Genomic DNA, 13365 nt, shown 5'->3' on the forward strand with positions numbered 1-13365 from the left:
ACTTTGAACTTTTCAAGGCTTGAATAAAAAAGCACCAGGAGACATCTGTTGAGTGCCCAAAGGTGCCTTGGATCAATGGTGTGGTGTGCTTGATTGGTTGCCTCTGCTACAGACAGTTGGCAGGTTCAAGTCCCATGTCATCAAGGTGCTGGAGGACCATTGGGAGGGGCGCTCTCTCCCCCTGTTTCCTGAGAAGAAAAGTTGGGGCTTATGTCTGAAAGAACCCTGTCCACCTAACATTTTAGGTCAAACGTTTAAAAATATATAGCAATGCATTTTGGCCCATCATCTTACAGAATAGTCTGTGTATTTGCATACTGGGCCCCGAATTATAATCGTCGACAATGGCATAATTGGCATTTTTCTTGAGTTTTTTCATAATTTTCATAATTTTTTTTAGTTCATGGTTTTTGCGACAATTTCTAAAACTTTCTAAAAACGACATACTTCATGGTTTTGGCACATTCTGACAGAATAGTCATGTGTATTTGCATACTGGGCCCTGATTGGTGCCTCAAAACTTGGTGGGAAAGTCCCTCTTTTATGTCTGGCTTCCAGGCCAGTTGGAAAAGGGCACACTGACATGTGGTAAGAGTATGTTAAATTGGACATTTTCATGATAAAAGATTAGCTGGAAAGGGTTCTTTCAGACATAAGCCCCAACCGTTACTTCTCAGGAAACAGGGGGAGAGACCCCTCCCAATGGCCCTCCTGCACCTTGATGACATGGGACTTGAACCTGCCAACTGTCTGTAGCAGAGGCAACCGATCAAGCGCACCAAACCATTGAGCCAAGGCACCTTTGGGCACTCAGCAGATGTCTCCTGGTACTTGAACATGGAATGTCTGTACTGAAAGACTGATCATAGACCACTGCACCATCAGAACTGAAGCTCACAGTCATTCATCAAAAACCTCTGACCTTTAGATCTACCAATTACGATTGTATGAACTAGACCGGTGCCCGGCTGTAGAGCACCGAATCGGTAACAATGGAAGTTGGAGATCCATGCCCCACCTGGCTATGCAATACCCGTGGTACCCATCTCAGAGTACCGGTTCCACCCACCTGTCTGTGTCCTTTTTAGGCCCATATATGTAGATTTCTGTATATGTCTCTCTGTGTCCCTTTATATATATGGAGTTCTGTGTCAGGCATGCCCAAATATGGAGTGTTGGGATGTCAGAACAGGCCAGCTCCATATATGGACCCTGGGCAGGGGCACGGTCCAGAGCCCGGGCAGAGGCCTTTTGTGGCGGTTCTGGACAACCGTGGGTCCGACTGACTCGACACCGCGTGTGATGAATTTGAAGTCGGTCGGGCGAACAGTTCTTGAGTTACGTACAGATGTATCCGTACAGAGACATGGTGCATTTATAGATAATAGATTATATGATCCATTCTATCCACTCCTTCCGTCTCAAAATTGTGACGTCAAAGATTGGACAACAAGTGACGTCATCTCCAGTCCATGATTTTATGGCTTGGCCCCATCTTATCGCTGCTTGCAGCCATATTTGAACTTGGACTTATCTCACCTGCATGCCCTCATTGAGATGCTGCCTATGAAAACAGTTTGCCCTCGTAGGAAAAACTGATTATAATAATTTGCACTTCATTATAACTTTATGATTATCATTTGATTTGGTGTTGTCTGCCCCAAAGGCTGTATTTTATTTGAGATAGTACAAAAGCTGACCCAAAACACAGGAGAAATATGAACTATCTGGTGTAATTTAGTCTTTAATACACAGTCTAATACGGATTATAATTTAGTGTGAAAATCACTTTTATTAAATTAAATCAGGATTTTGCTGTGTAAACTATCAGCAGAATATAAATCCAGAGATTTCTCTCTCAGACTAAACCAACAACACCATAAATGGGCACAAATGATTGCACCATTTTGTTAGGTGTTCAGTTTGTCTGTCTTGTCTATTGTTCACCAGCCAGCCACTCAGTCAGCTGGAAAGTAATAAAAGCATGCATCATACATGCAATGATGACTCCTCGACTGGCACTGGGAATTGCACATTTGTTTGTCTGTGATGTGCATTGCGTTGATTCAGGACCTTGACGTCAAACGTCACGTCCTGTTTTGTTTCCTCTCTGTGACAGATATAATCATTGTTTCGGTAAAGTGAGAGTGGCGTGTATCACGTGGTTATGAAATGTTCTGGACTAGCTGTTCATGTAAGTTTGCATTTTGTTTTCTTTTTGCTCGCTGTGAGCCTGACACGTACAGAATACACCAGCTGAAACTGAGTCACATGTCCACAGAGATACAATGCCTGTGAAATGCACACACTACACACACGCTCCTACGTACGTAGAAAGCCACTGATGGCTGTTAAATCTGTGTGCCGTCATTGCCAGGCAGAAGGTGGGTGTGGTCTTCACTGCCTGGTTAAACATTCCAGGGCTTAAATACTCAACTGCCTCATTCACTGGCACCATTCTATCCTCTCTCTCACTCTCTCTCTCTCTCTCTCTCTCTCTCTTTCACTCACTCAGTCTCTCATTCAGCATAAGGTCTAGTCACGTTCTGTGTTCTGTGTTCAGTGTAGAACTCATTCGGAAGTGCAGTCAAACCGGCCTTCTCTCTCCTTCAATCTCACGCCACAGGGGCCTCTTGACTGGCCCTTTCACCAACTACTGCTCTAACTTCTGTAAGGAAGGTAGGTTTTCAACAACAACTCTGTTCAGTTCAGCTCAGGTCTCCGTCTGCAGATCTGAACAGACTACACTTTATGCTGTTGGGTTTTCTACCTTCCCATTACTTAAGTTCCGTCCTCTCCTTTCTGCAGTGATCCGGTTTGCAGCGGCCCTGCGGTGCTTCTTCACTGTTCTCTCCCAGCCATCAAGATGCCTCTACACATGTCAGTGCTGCTGTGTCTCTCAGCCATCCAGCTCTCACTCGGAGACCAGCCAGCTGTGGCAGAGGAAATCATCACAGTCAGTGAGTAATATAAGATAACTCTATGAACAAGATCAAAGCTGATAATATTGTCGATGTGTTGTTATGGCAGCAATAGGACAATATAGAGGTAGAGTAAAGGACAGCGAGCAGAAACCTGTTGAAAATAACAGCCTGACTGAGAGGATTAAAATCCCACCCAGTGAGTAATATGGGGAACAACTATACAAATTAGCAAATAAACACATAGACAAAGTATAGCAAGTGCAGCAAGAACAGCAGCATCCTTACTGTATAACCACTTGATAGCCTAATTGTATCATTTAATAAATGTGACCAGGCCTGTTTCCTCAATACGCTGTTTCTCTGCAAGACATTACTATATAATATAAGCCATATCTCCAAAACTCGTGGGTCAAACTGAACAACCAACGTTGCTTCATAGCTTCAAATGTCAATTTGAAGCTATGATTCCCTGCTTTCACATGACATGAACAAACAAAAAATTATAATAATCCAATGGCAGCTAGGCTCCCATTCACGGTGGGTCACAAATGTTGGCCGTTCAGTGTGTCACAATTAAGGCTCCCTAAATTTGCCAGCAGTGGCTCTCCTTTCATGGAGGATATGTATGGAGAAGAATGTGAACCCCAGCAGGTAGCGACTCAAATGCTGACAGCTATAGGACCTATAGCCTACTGTAAAAACAGCACGACTAGTGTTATCACAGCTGGTATCCAGGCTAATTAAAATGTTCTATAGCTGTGACTGTGTCTGTTTACCACCCATTTGTTTGGGGGCAGTATGTATGTCTAAATGTATATAGGACTCAAGTGGTTAATGTATGTTATTGACATGTTAATGTATGTTTTATAATAATGCTAAATCACTAGTGTGAGTGAGTAAAAGTACAATATTTGCATCCGAGATGTAGTGTAGTACAAGTAAAAGTATTGGAAATTGGAAATACTCAAGTAAAGTACAAATAACCTCAACATTTGTTTTAATTGTACGTACTGTAAGTACAGTACTTAAGTAAAACTACTTACAGTAGTTACTTTCCACCACTGGTGATGATAGAGGCGCTGCTTGCTTAGGTGCATACTGTACAACCACTTACATAAGTGGTTGACAATGGTACAGAGGAACAGGTTTTTGGACGGTAAATGAGAGCATGGCACACAGTGCATTTATTCTCATTCCATCCCATGCCTGGGAATGCAGAAAACCTGAAAGCAAAGTTATTTCTTTATGTATTGATAGTTAGAAATGTCACGAGAGGAAAGTTTCCAATACCTACATTGGGCACTTAATAGCAACAATGCTTCTGGCAATTTATTCCTGCATAATTTGCACATACAGTACAAATAATACACATTATAAAGCATGCGTGAAAGCGTCGTTATATTATAAATTGCACGATGAACCAAGCTTATTTAGGAGTTAGTTCATCTCAGTATAGCACGCATACAGTCTTAACCAGATTCTATGCATAATATTTGTTCACTGCAGTTCTTTGCCGCCTACCTGTTGACAGTCAATGAACTGGCTAAACTCAAACAAGTCAGAACTAGGCCATTATTCAGCTGTTCCATATTGTGAACGTTCCTATGCAACAGGTGTGCATACATGTCGTATTCAAGGCCAATCCCTTGCCACCGGCAGAAGCCTATTACAAGACAAAGGCCCCAGCCAAAGCAACGACGATATAAACAGCCAAAGAAATAGTCATAGGCCTTTAGTCACTCACATACAGTACGTAACATATGCCTTCTACTGTAGCTAGGTTTGTTTGCACACCCTGCCCTCGACCCTCCCCCTTCTTTTTCTCTCCTTCTAATCACTAAGTATTTCTCCTTTGCCTTCTTCTCTCTCTCTCTCTCTCTCTCTCTCTCTCTCTCTCTCTCTCTCTCTCTCTCTCTCTCTATCTTCCCCCTGTCATTAATCATGGCCATGTCATCATCATTGGAATATCTGCTATTCTGATTCTCATGAGCTCGTCACACTTACTAAGTACGTGTGTAACATGCTGAAATCAAATGGGCACACTCTCACCAATAGTCCTTAAATGGTCTGCCTCAGATGTTTATAAATATCTCTGTTTCCCCTTTTCTATACATGGTATTAATAAAAACAGATTTGGAACAGTTTGTACATTGCAAGGCCAGGGATCCCAAAAGAATGCAGTTTTTTTTCACATGCAAATTCAATATTAAAATTCATAGCATAGCATAGAAATTAAATTCATAGCAATTACATTACTATAAAAGTGATAACAATTAAGTGATCATGCTTGAAGGTGACCCGATAGTGTTAAATAACAGAAATCAGGAGCTGAAGGGAGATGGAGACAGCTAGTGCAGGAGAGACACAAAGCTGAGAGACAGACAGTGTAGCAGGAGAGAAGTATACTGAACAGGCACGTGCACACAGACATCAAAGGCCCTCTCCAGACCACAAATGCAGCATGGTGAAAATAATGCAAATGCCCCCTTTTCCATGCCAGCAGCAGGAGAGAATTGGCCTCTTTTCAAACTCTCCTGAACTTCAACGCGACATTTTGCTGAAAGTTGAAAGAATTTGTCATACGCGTAGAAATCCATGTCGTACACCGCAGCCATCTTCAGTAACTAAAGAGTGCGGGTCACGCCCCGAAAATAGCTTGTAGATCCGCTGTTTTCTATATTTTTGTTCAAAAGTGCCCTTTTAGGGAATTTCAGCCCCTGCCTTTCTAACATTCTCTGCACGTCCCTGATACTGAAAGCTGGAAAAGTGAACATGAGACAAAGTAGGAATAAAGCTGTGAATAAGACTGCTTACATCATGACCCAAAGCCTCTACAACATACAGTAGTGATTTTAAACAGGGTTAAAGAGAGGAAATCCAGAAAGAAAAAAAACATGTTACTTTCCTAATTGTTTCCCAAAAGTATCAAACCGTGTTACGGGGTGTGCCTGTGAGAGAAAAAAAGAAAATGTGTTGCATTCACTTACACTCCGGGCCCTATTTTTGCAAGTGCCTTACGTCATATCGCTAAACTTCTTTGCCTTTTTTCTTTTTTTTAACAATTTTGAAAAACATTTTCGAATAGTTCAAGTAAAAATAAAAAAAGGCAATTGACTTCATGTGGCAGTCTGGTTGGGGAGAGTGAGTCACAAGCGCCTGGTTTGGTTTGGCCACTAAGCTAAAAGAGTTGTCACTGGTCAGAATGATAGTTATTTTGTTTGGAACAGTGCATGCTAGTGAGGCTACATTGGTTTACAGTTTGATTTTGGGTGTACTTTACACTTAAACATTATATTATAATTTATAACAGGCCCTAAATAATAACCCTTTCACTAGAACGGTGTATACCGCCCATATGATATGATATACTGTAGTAGGCCTACTTTATTGTCAGTTTGCACTGAAATTTGTTTTGCGACCTTGTATGCAACACAAATTTGACATAACACAGGACAAAAAAAGAAAATACAGTTACATACATAGAAACATAAGGGCAGAGAGCAATGTCCACAGCTCAGTCTATCGCTGCTATTCGTTAAATGGAATGGTTTTGGCTTGCCACACCTGGAATAATGGTCATCATGACGCAAAGTGCTTGGTACAGAAATGCTGGCCACATACTTATCTAATATAAAACACCAAAATTGCAAAGTATTAGTTAGTTTATACTGGCTAGCATAGGTGACTGGGCAGAATTTTCAATCCACTCCATTATGATATCTTTATCTATCTATCTATCTATCGTGAGACAGACAGTTTTTGACCTCTGCCATTATCAATGTGTGCTTTTCTTTAGTTGGGTATGGTACTTTTCCCCAAAATAAATGATTGGAGACAGCGTTGAATCATTATAATGTTGTGATTGCAAGTTGTGATTGCCATCTTATAGATGTCACTAGGTACAATTGTGACATCTAGTGGTTGAATGTTGTCTGCTGACCCTTTAACTCTGAGAACCTTACTGTGCATTCTGGTACATTCTGACCCACAGAGCCCTACAGTATTTTCCAGCACCAATGCTCTCCTCAAAACTAGTGTCAAGCTTGTTTGAGGGCCTTTCAGTTTCACCCGAGAAACCCTGTTGTATAAAGGCTTTGGTTTGGCAGAGCAGGAAAGTTGGTTTGGCAAGTGGGATTTCATTTAATCTACATGTCCATGACTAATGGTCTGTTCTGTTTCACTCAGTCAGCTGAAACTGCAAATTGTGAGTCTGAAGCAGCACAAACTCATCAGAAAGAACATACACATTGAAATCCAGTTTCCAAGTGTGTGTCATGCATTGTGATGTGTTTCTCTGTGACTACCACAACTCATCTAAAGCTAAACTCTTAACAGGTCTCAACAGCGTTATATTTGACTTTCAAGTAATATCCATTAAGCTGCTTGCCGTGCCTGATTTGTAACCATAAATGTTCAAATGTGGACAGACACATGGAAGTAAGAACAAGGATAGAATAAAACAAACTGCCGGACAGAGCCGGCCTTTGAGTGTGTGCTGTTGCTGTAATGGCTGATACCCAGCTCAGAATTATATTAGCTTAAATCAGCCATCTCTCTCAATTAACACTACACAGTGCAGTAAAATTGAATCAAACACATTTTAGTTTGTTGTCTTAGTTGCCATTTGACTCTTTGAGGATCATTGCCTAGCTATTTACATAATATGTGCGTGCTGTTCTGCTTTGAGTTGTTTTAATCTACATTCAATCTAGTGGCTAGAACTGGGTGGAAACAATTGTGTGTGTGTGTGTGTGTGTGTGTGTGTGTGTGTGTGTGTGTGTGTGTGTGTGTGTGTGTGTGTGTGTGTGTGTGTGTGTGTGTGTGTGTGTGGTGCGTGTGGTATGCGTGCGTGCGTGCATACATGCATGCGTGCGTGCTGGCTGACCAACCTGTGTCCACTAGTAGCTAGAGTAAACTGGTTATGTAAACAAATATTAGCGAACAATTCGCAATGTCCAAGAAGGACACCTTTCAATTGCGAATTGTGAAGCGCTATATCATTATACATAACCACCATTACAGGACAACATTGTATGTATTTCTTGTACCATACAGAGTGCATGGGCAACTGGCGGCCCGGGGGCCCATATGCGGCCCTCACCTTCACTTAATGCGACTCGCAGGTTAATATCAACTGGTGGCCCGGGGGCCACATGGGGCCCTCACCTTCACTTAATGCGACTCGCAGGTTAATATCAACTGGTGGCCCGGGGGCCACATGGGGCCCTCACCTTCACTTAATGCGACTCGCAGGTTAATATCAACTGGTGGCCCAGGGGCCACATGGGGCCCTCACCTTCACTTAATGCGACTCGCAGGTTAATATCAACTGGTGGCCCGGGGGCCACATGGGGCCCTCACCTTCACTTAATGCGACTCGCAGGTTAATATCAACTGGTGGCCCGGGGGCCACATGGGGCCCTCACTTTCACTTAATGCGACCCGCAGGTTAATATCGGAATATGATATATTATTGATTTCAGCTGTTACAATTCCACAACAACATGCAAAGATGACGTGCTTTAATTACTTTTGTAGCTTAATGACTAGTATTAAAAATGTTTGTCTTTTTTTTAATGTTGTTTTTAACGTGCGTTTTGAGCTTGTAGATCTGCTACGACTCAATGTCCCTCTGAAGATGGAGAGGGCCACTATAGAATCCACACTCACTCCAAAGTTGCCCACCCCTGCCATACAGTGAATACAGTAGCCTACAGTATGTATATGTGCGAGTGACCTTGTCTGACTGTGTGTTCTCTCTGACAGAGAATGTCAACCATCTGGGTGGCTGGAACGACAAGAGTCCAGATGCACATGACGTTCAGGCCGCAGCTAGCTACGCTGTGGAGACGTTCAACAGCCGCTCCAAGACCAAGAAGAACTTCAAACTGATCTCCATCACTTCAGCACAGTCTCAGGTTAGATACAGAATATTATATAATAGTTCAGGCACGGACTGTCACTGAAAATCGGCCCTGGCCTTTGTGGTCTACACGGGCCCAATGACGGCTCAGACAGAGATGCTCTTTTTTTATTACTTTTCCTTTTTGTTTTGGCTCAGTAATAGCTAATAGTTTATTAGGAAAAAAAGAAAAGCTAACCAGGTGCTCGACGGAGATATAAACATGCGATGCTGATGAAAAGGTGCTCACACGGATCAAACGGGATCAAGGCATAAAGAAAAGAGAAACGATCCGGGCACTCAAGGTTAAAATGAGGAGGATAGCCTTCATTAAATTAAAAAGGCAACTGCCAACAATGTTTCGACCTAACCGGTCTTCATCAGGGCAAAAATTCTTGCCCTGATGAAGACCGGCTATCCTCCTCATTTTAACCTTGAGTCCACCCTCCAGCCAATCTCAACGGCGGCAATCACAATTCACCCAGGCTTTGTCAGCCTTCTGAATGGTCCCTGACTGTCTAACCAGCAGGCTCTCTCTGCCTTGTTCAGCCCTGGTTCCGCCTTGTTTATGTTGAATTTGCTAAAACATATTTCTGGGAAAAAAATAAAAACATATATGCCCATTGCCCAGTCACCATGCTGCATCTGTGATGTTCCTTTTTACTGACACCAAGTTTAAAATAAAAAATGATAGTGCACAGAATATCAATATGAAGCAACTGAAAAACATTATTATTATTAACGTTATTAGTAGTTATGGTATGTGGATGGAGAGAGAGGATTTTTGTCCAACTACGAAACGGAAACCAATGGGTGCGAAGAGGGGCACAACCACAGGTGGAACTTGACAAAGGGTGAATTGGCGTCCTCACTTGTCTCAGTTTTCTGTCCTAAATTTCTATTCTAATCTGGCTAATCACTTAATTGTGGTGTCGTAGATTTTCTGTCTTTTTATCCTCAATACATACATTGCTCAGCCAATCAAATCATCGCTATGGGGTGCTCAGCCAATCAAATCATCACTATGGGGTACACACAAACACACAAAGCTGGGCATAGGAGGGGCTAGCACCCCTAAAAATGAACACTGTGTCGTGAATAGCTGAATACCCTACAGTCTAAAGATCAGATGACACTTGACAGCTACCGGTTTTCAACCGATCCTGAGACGTTCCAAGGCCAGTGAGTCGATGTGTTTCCTCCAACTGCGCCTTGGTCTGCCGGGGTCTCCTCCCAGTGGGACGTGCCTCAAGGACCTCCCTAGGGAGATGCCCAAAGGGCATCCTAACCATATGCCCGAACCACCTAAGCTGTCTCCTTTCCAGGGGAAGAAGCAGCGACTCTACTCCGAGTCTCTCTCGCGTGACTGAACTTCTCACCCTATCTCCAAGGGAGATGCCAGCCACCCGTCGAAGAAAACTCATTTCGGCCGCTTGTATTCACTACCTTATTCTTTCGGTCATGACCCACACTTCATGGCCATAGGTGAGAGTAGAAACAAAGATTGCTTGGTAGACAGAGAGCTTTGCCTTCTGGCTCAGCTCTCTTTTTGTCACAACAGTACGGTACAGCGACTGCAATACCGTCCCTGCCGCTCCGATTCTCCGGCTGATCTCCTCCTCCGTCCTCCCCTCACTCGTGAACAAGACCCTGATATACTTAAACTCTTTCACCTGGGGTAATGCCTCATTCCCTACCCGGACTGCACAATCCACCGGTTTCCTGCTGAGAACCATGGCCTCAGTTTGGAGACGCTGATCCTCATCCCAGCGGCCTTAGGCTACACTCCATTCAATACTATCTTTGCATTAGACATTATTTTTGACTGAAGCCTAAAACCCACTTTCTCTCATCATTAACGTCTAATAATGTAACACTAACCCCATCAACATTACGTTTCTGTCTTGTTTCTCCTCAGGTGACCAATATGATCAACTTTAAGATTGTCGCGGAGCTGGCAAAGACCAAGTGTTTGAAGACAGAGGGCCACAAGCTGGACCAATGTGCACTGGGGAAAAAAGTGAGTGAGGCTACTTATGATTTCACGCACACACACACCCACCACCAAGGGTAGATTCTCTGTCTACTCATCTCTAAGTCTAAGCATCTAATAACTTTAATAGTGTTACTCCTGCAGTCGCAGACATTTAACGACCTGAACAATACATGCAGACTTTTAACGACCTACACACCCCAGAAATATAGCAGGATGCTACAGTAGCTGCGGCTTGTGTATTAACTAGTTCACAACAGTCCCTTGAGCATGCAATGCTACTTTTACTAGCCCACCCTGTTGAAACATAATGTTTGTAGTAGCTACAACTATACTACTGTCATAAGCTGTAAATCCACGCCCTCCTTCTAAAGTATGTGTGATTGTTTCACCCCCCCCCCCCCGCCTTCACAGCGCCTGACATGCCTCTTCGAAGTGCGGTTCAACCCTCGCAACAACGAACACATATTGGACCATTCCTCCTGCCAGAAGACCTCCCTAGTCCCTCCACCTGAAGAAGATAACCAATAAAACACAACTCCTCCTGCCAGAAGACCTCCCTAGTCCCTCCACCTGAAGAAGAGAACCAATAAAACACAACCCCATACGATTGTAACACTAAAGCTTTTATTGTTAGCATGTCACTAAACTTTGATGTGTTGATGATGATGATGCTATTGATATTGATGATGATGGTTGTGGTTAGTGTCTTTGTAATACAATTTTAACCAAATTTGCAGTTGTGAATGGTTATTTTTTGTCAGATAACAATGTGAAAAATATGATTTAATTTGCTGGGGTATGGGGGAGATAGTTCACCCTAAACTTACGTCTTGTGGCCTCTTGAAAAGTACCCAGGTAATTGTGCTCACATTCCATGATGACCCTGATCATTCTATCTTTGTTGTGGGGACATTATGGTCCTCCACACAATAGGACCCACACACAGAGTTTCAGACTTGGCCACTTCAAAAATAGCAAGGTCACAACACACCATGATGTGATGTGTTGTGTGAGCATGTAGATCTTCTATTTATGAAGATTTTATAAACTTATGAGAATTGTTTTTGAGTTTAAATTAAATTCCAATACGGACGCCATGTTGAAAGTAGTTCAACAGAATACAGAATTTTTCCTCATTTGTCCGGCCCTTGTTCAAGAGGTAAATTATTTTTACAAGGCTGTCTGGCTTTGTATCGTTTATAAAGTCCTCTTAGGGGAGCCTTGCCATTAAACAACCCATGCATGCATCACTCCATTCCGAACCACATCATTTAACTTTTAGGACGAGAGAACTTTCCACTTACAAGCAGTTTTTTCTGCTTGTGTGTGTGTGTGTGTGTGTGTGTGTGTGTGTGTGTGTGTGTGTGTGTGTGTGTGTGTGTGTGTGTGTGTGTGTGTGTGTGTGTGTGTGTGCATGCGCACGCACACCCTACTGTAATTGCAATAGTCATAGTGTGAGGTCTAAAATCTAGACCTCCCACCTTGATAAATTGTAAATAATGTCCCATTATGTAAACGTGTCACAATGCAACACCTTGTGAGCTTATAGATTGCCTATTTTCGGCAAAGAGGTTTGGTGTAGAGGAGAAAAAGGAGGGGGCCTCGTATAGACCCCTGGGGGACTCCAGTCAACAAAGTACATAGGGTTCAGCAATCTAAACTGTGTGTGTGTGTGTGTGTGTGTGTGTGTGTGTGTGTGTGTGTGTGTGTGTGTGTGTGTGTGTGTGTGTGTGTGTGTGTGTATGTATATACACACGCGCAAATATATACAGTACACAAATTGAAAGTATATCCAGATTCATAAAGATCACAATTATTTATTAATCATAAACCATGATGTGGAATTATTTATAGAAGCATCTCCCTGTTAATAATATTCTTGTGAAAAAGAGAAAGAAAACAATTTCCAGTATAAAAACAACAATAAAGAAAGTACAATTTATCTGCACTCATCATACATCATCTCATTCCGGCCAATTACAATTTGCGTCCTCACCTTCGTCTTCAATGTTTGTGTTTACACAAACTCTCAAAACTGGCCATTCATTGCCAATGGCATTCAATGTTTGTGTTAGGACAAACACTCAAAACTGACCATTTTATTGTCAATGGCATTCAATGTTTGTGTTAGGACAATGTGTGTGTTTACACAAACCCTCAAAGCTGGACATAGGAGGGGCTAGCGGCCCTCACAAATACCCAAAGTTTATCATTCGCACATTTTCAGTAATATATCAATCAGTCTGATGACACGAAAAGTGTCAACCAAGGACATACATTACTTAGTACGGTTAATTTGTTAACATTTTATTTGGGAATTTTGGAAAGATAGGGATAACATTTTCAACACAGGAACAATTCATGTTGGAACCAAATGTAGTTGTTTCCTCTCATGTCCAAGTGACCTGCTGTATAGTATAGTAGACTATAAGAGAGCTCTGGAAAGGCCCACTAATACTCTATACTTTTAGTTTTACCTGATGCAAATATTTACTTAATTTCACAATCCCATTAACAACACCCTCCCGCTGGGCTGAAATAAC

The 13365-nt window shown here is 42.4% G+C and overlaps 1 protein-coding gene and 1 long non-coding RNA gene across 3 annotated transcripts; both read left to right on the plus strand.

Annotated features, from left to right (window-relative positions):
* Nucleotides 1-2452: 2452 nt before the first annotated feature.
* LOC310879555 (cystatin) lies at nt 2453-11552 on the plus strand. 2 transcript variants are annotated; one of them, XM_083794330.1, is made up of 5 exons: nt 2453-2670; nt 2809-2960; nt 8691-8842; nt 10745-10846; nt 11234-11552. In XM_083794330.1, the coding sequence occupies exons 2-5, from the start codon at nt 2867-2869 to the stop codon at nt 11348-11350; spliced, it is 465 nt and encodes a 154-aa protein (XP_083650456.1). In that variant the 5' UTR covers nt 2453-2670; nt 2809-2866; the 3' UTR covers nt 11351-11552. The 2 variants fall into 2 exon arrangements, with proteins under 2 accessions (XP_083650456.1, XP_083650455.1); XM_083794329.1 differs by having other exon boundaries at nt 2455-2679.
* A 1397-nt stretch (nt 11553-12949) lies between these two features.
* On the plus strand, nt 12950-13333 carry LOC310879030. Its single transcript, XR_014570924.1, has 2 exons — nt 12950-13201; nt 13257-13333. It is a non-coding gene; the product is annotated as an uncharacterized lncRNA (long non-coding RNA).
* The last annotated feature ends 32 nt before the right edge of the window (nt 13334-13365 follow it).

This window comes from Protomyctophum parallelum (genome assembly GCF_964188405.1).
Source record: "Protomyctophum parallelum genome assembly, chromosome: 21".
In the NCBI taxonomy this organism is placed as follows: domain Eukaryota; kingdom Metazoa; phylum Chordata; class Actinopteri; order Myctophiformes; family Myctophidae; genus Protomyctophum; species Protomyctophum parallelum.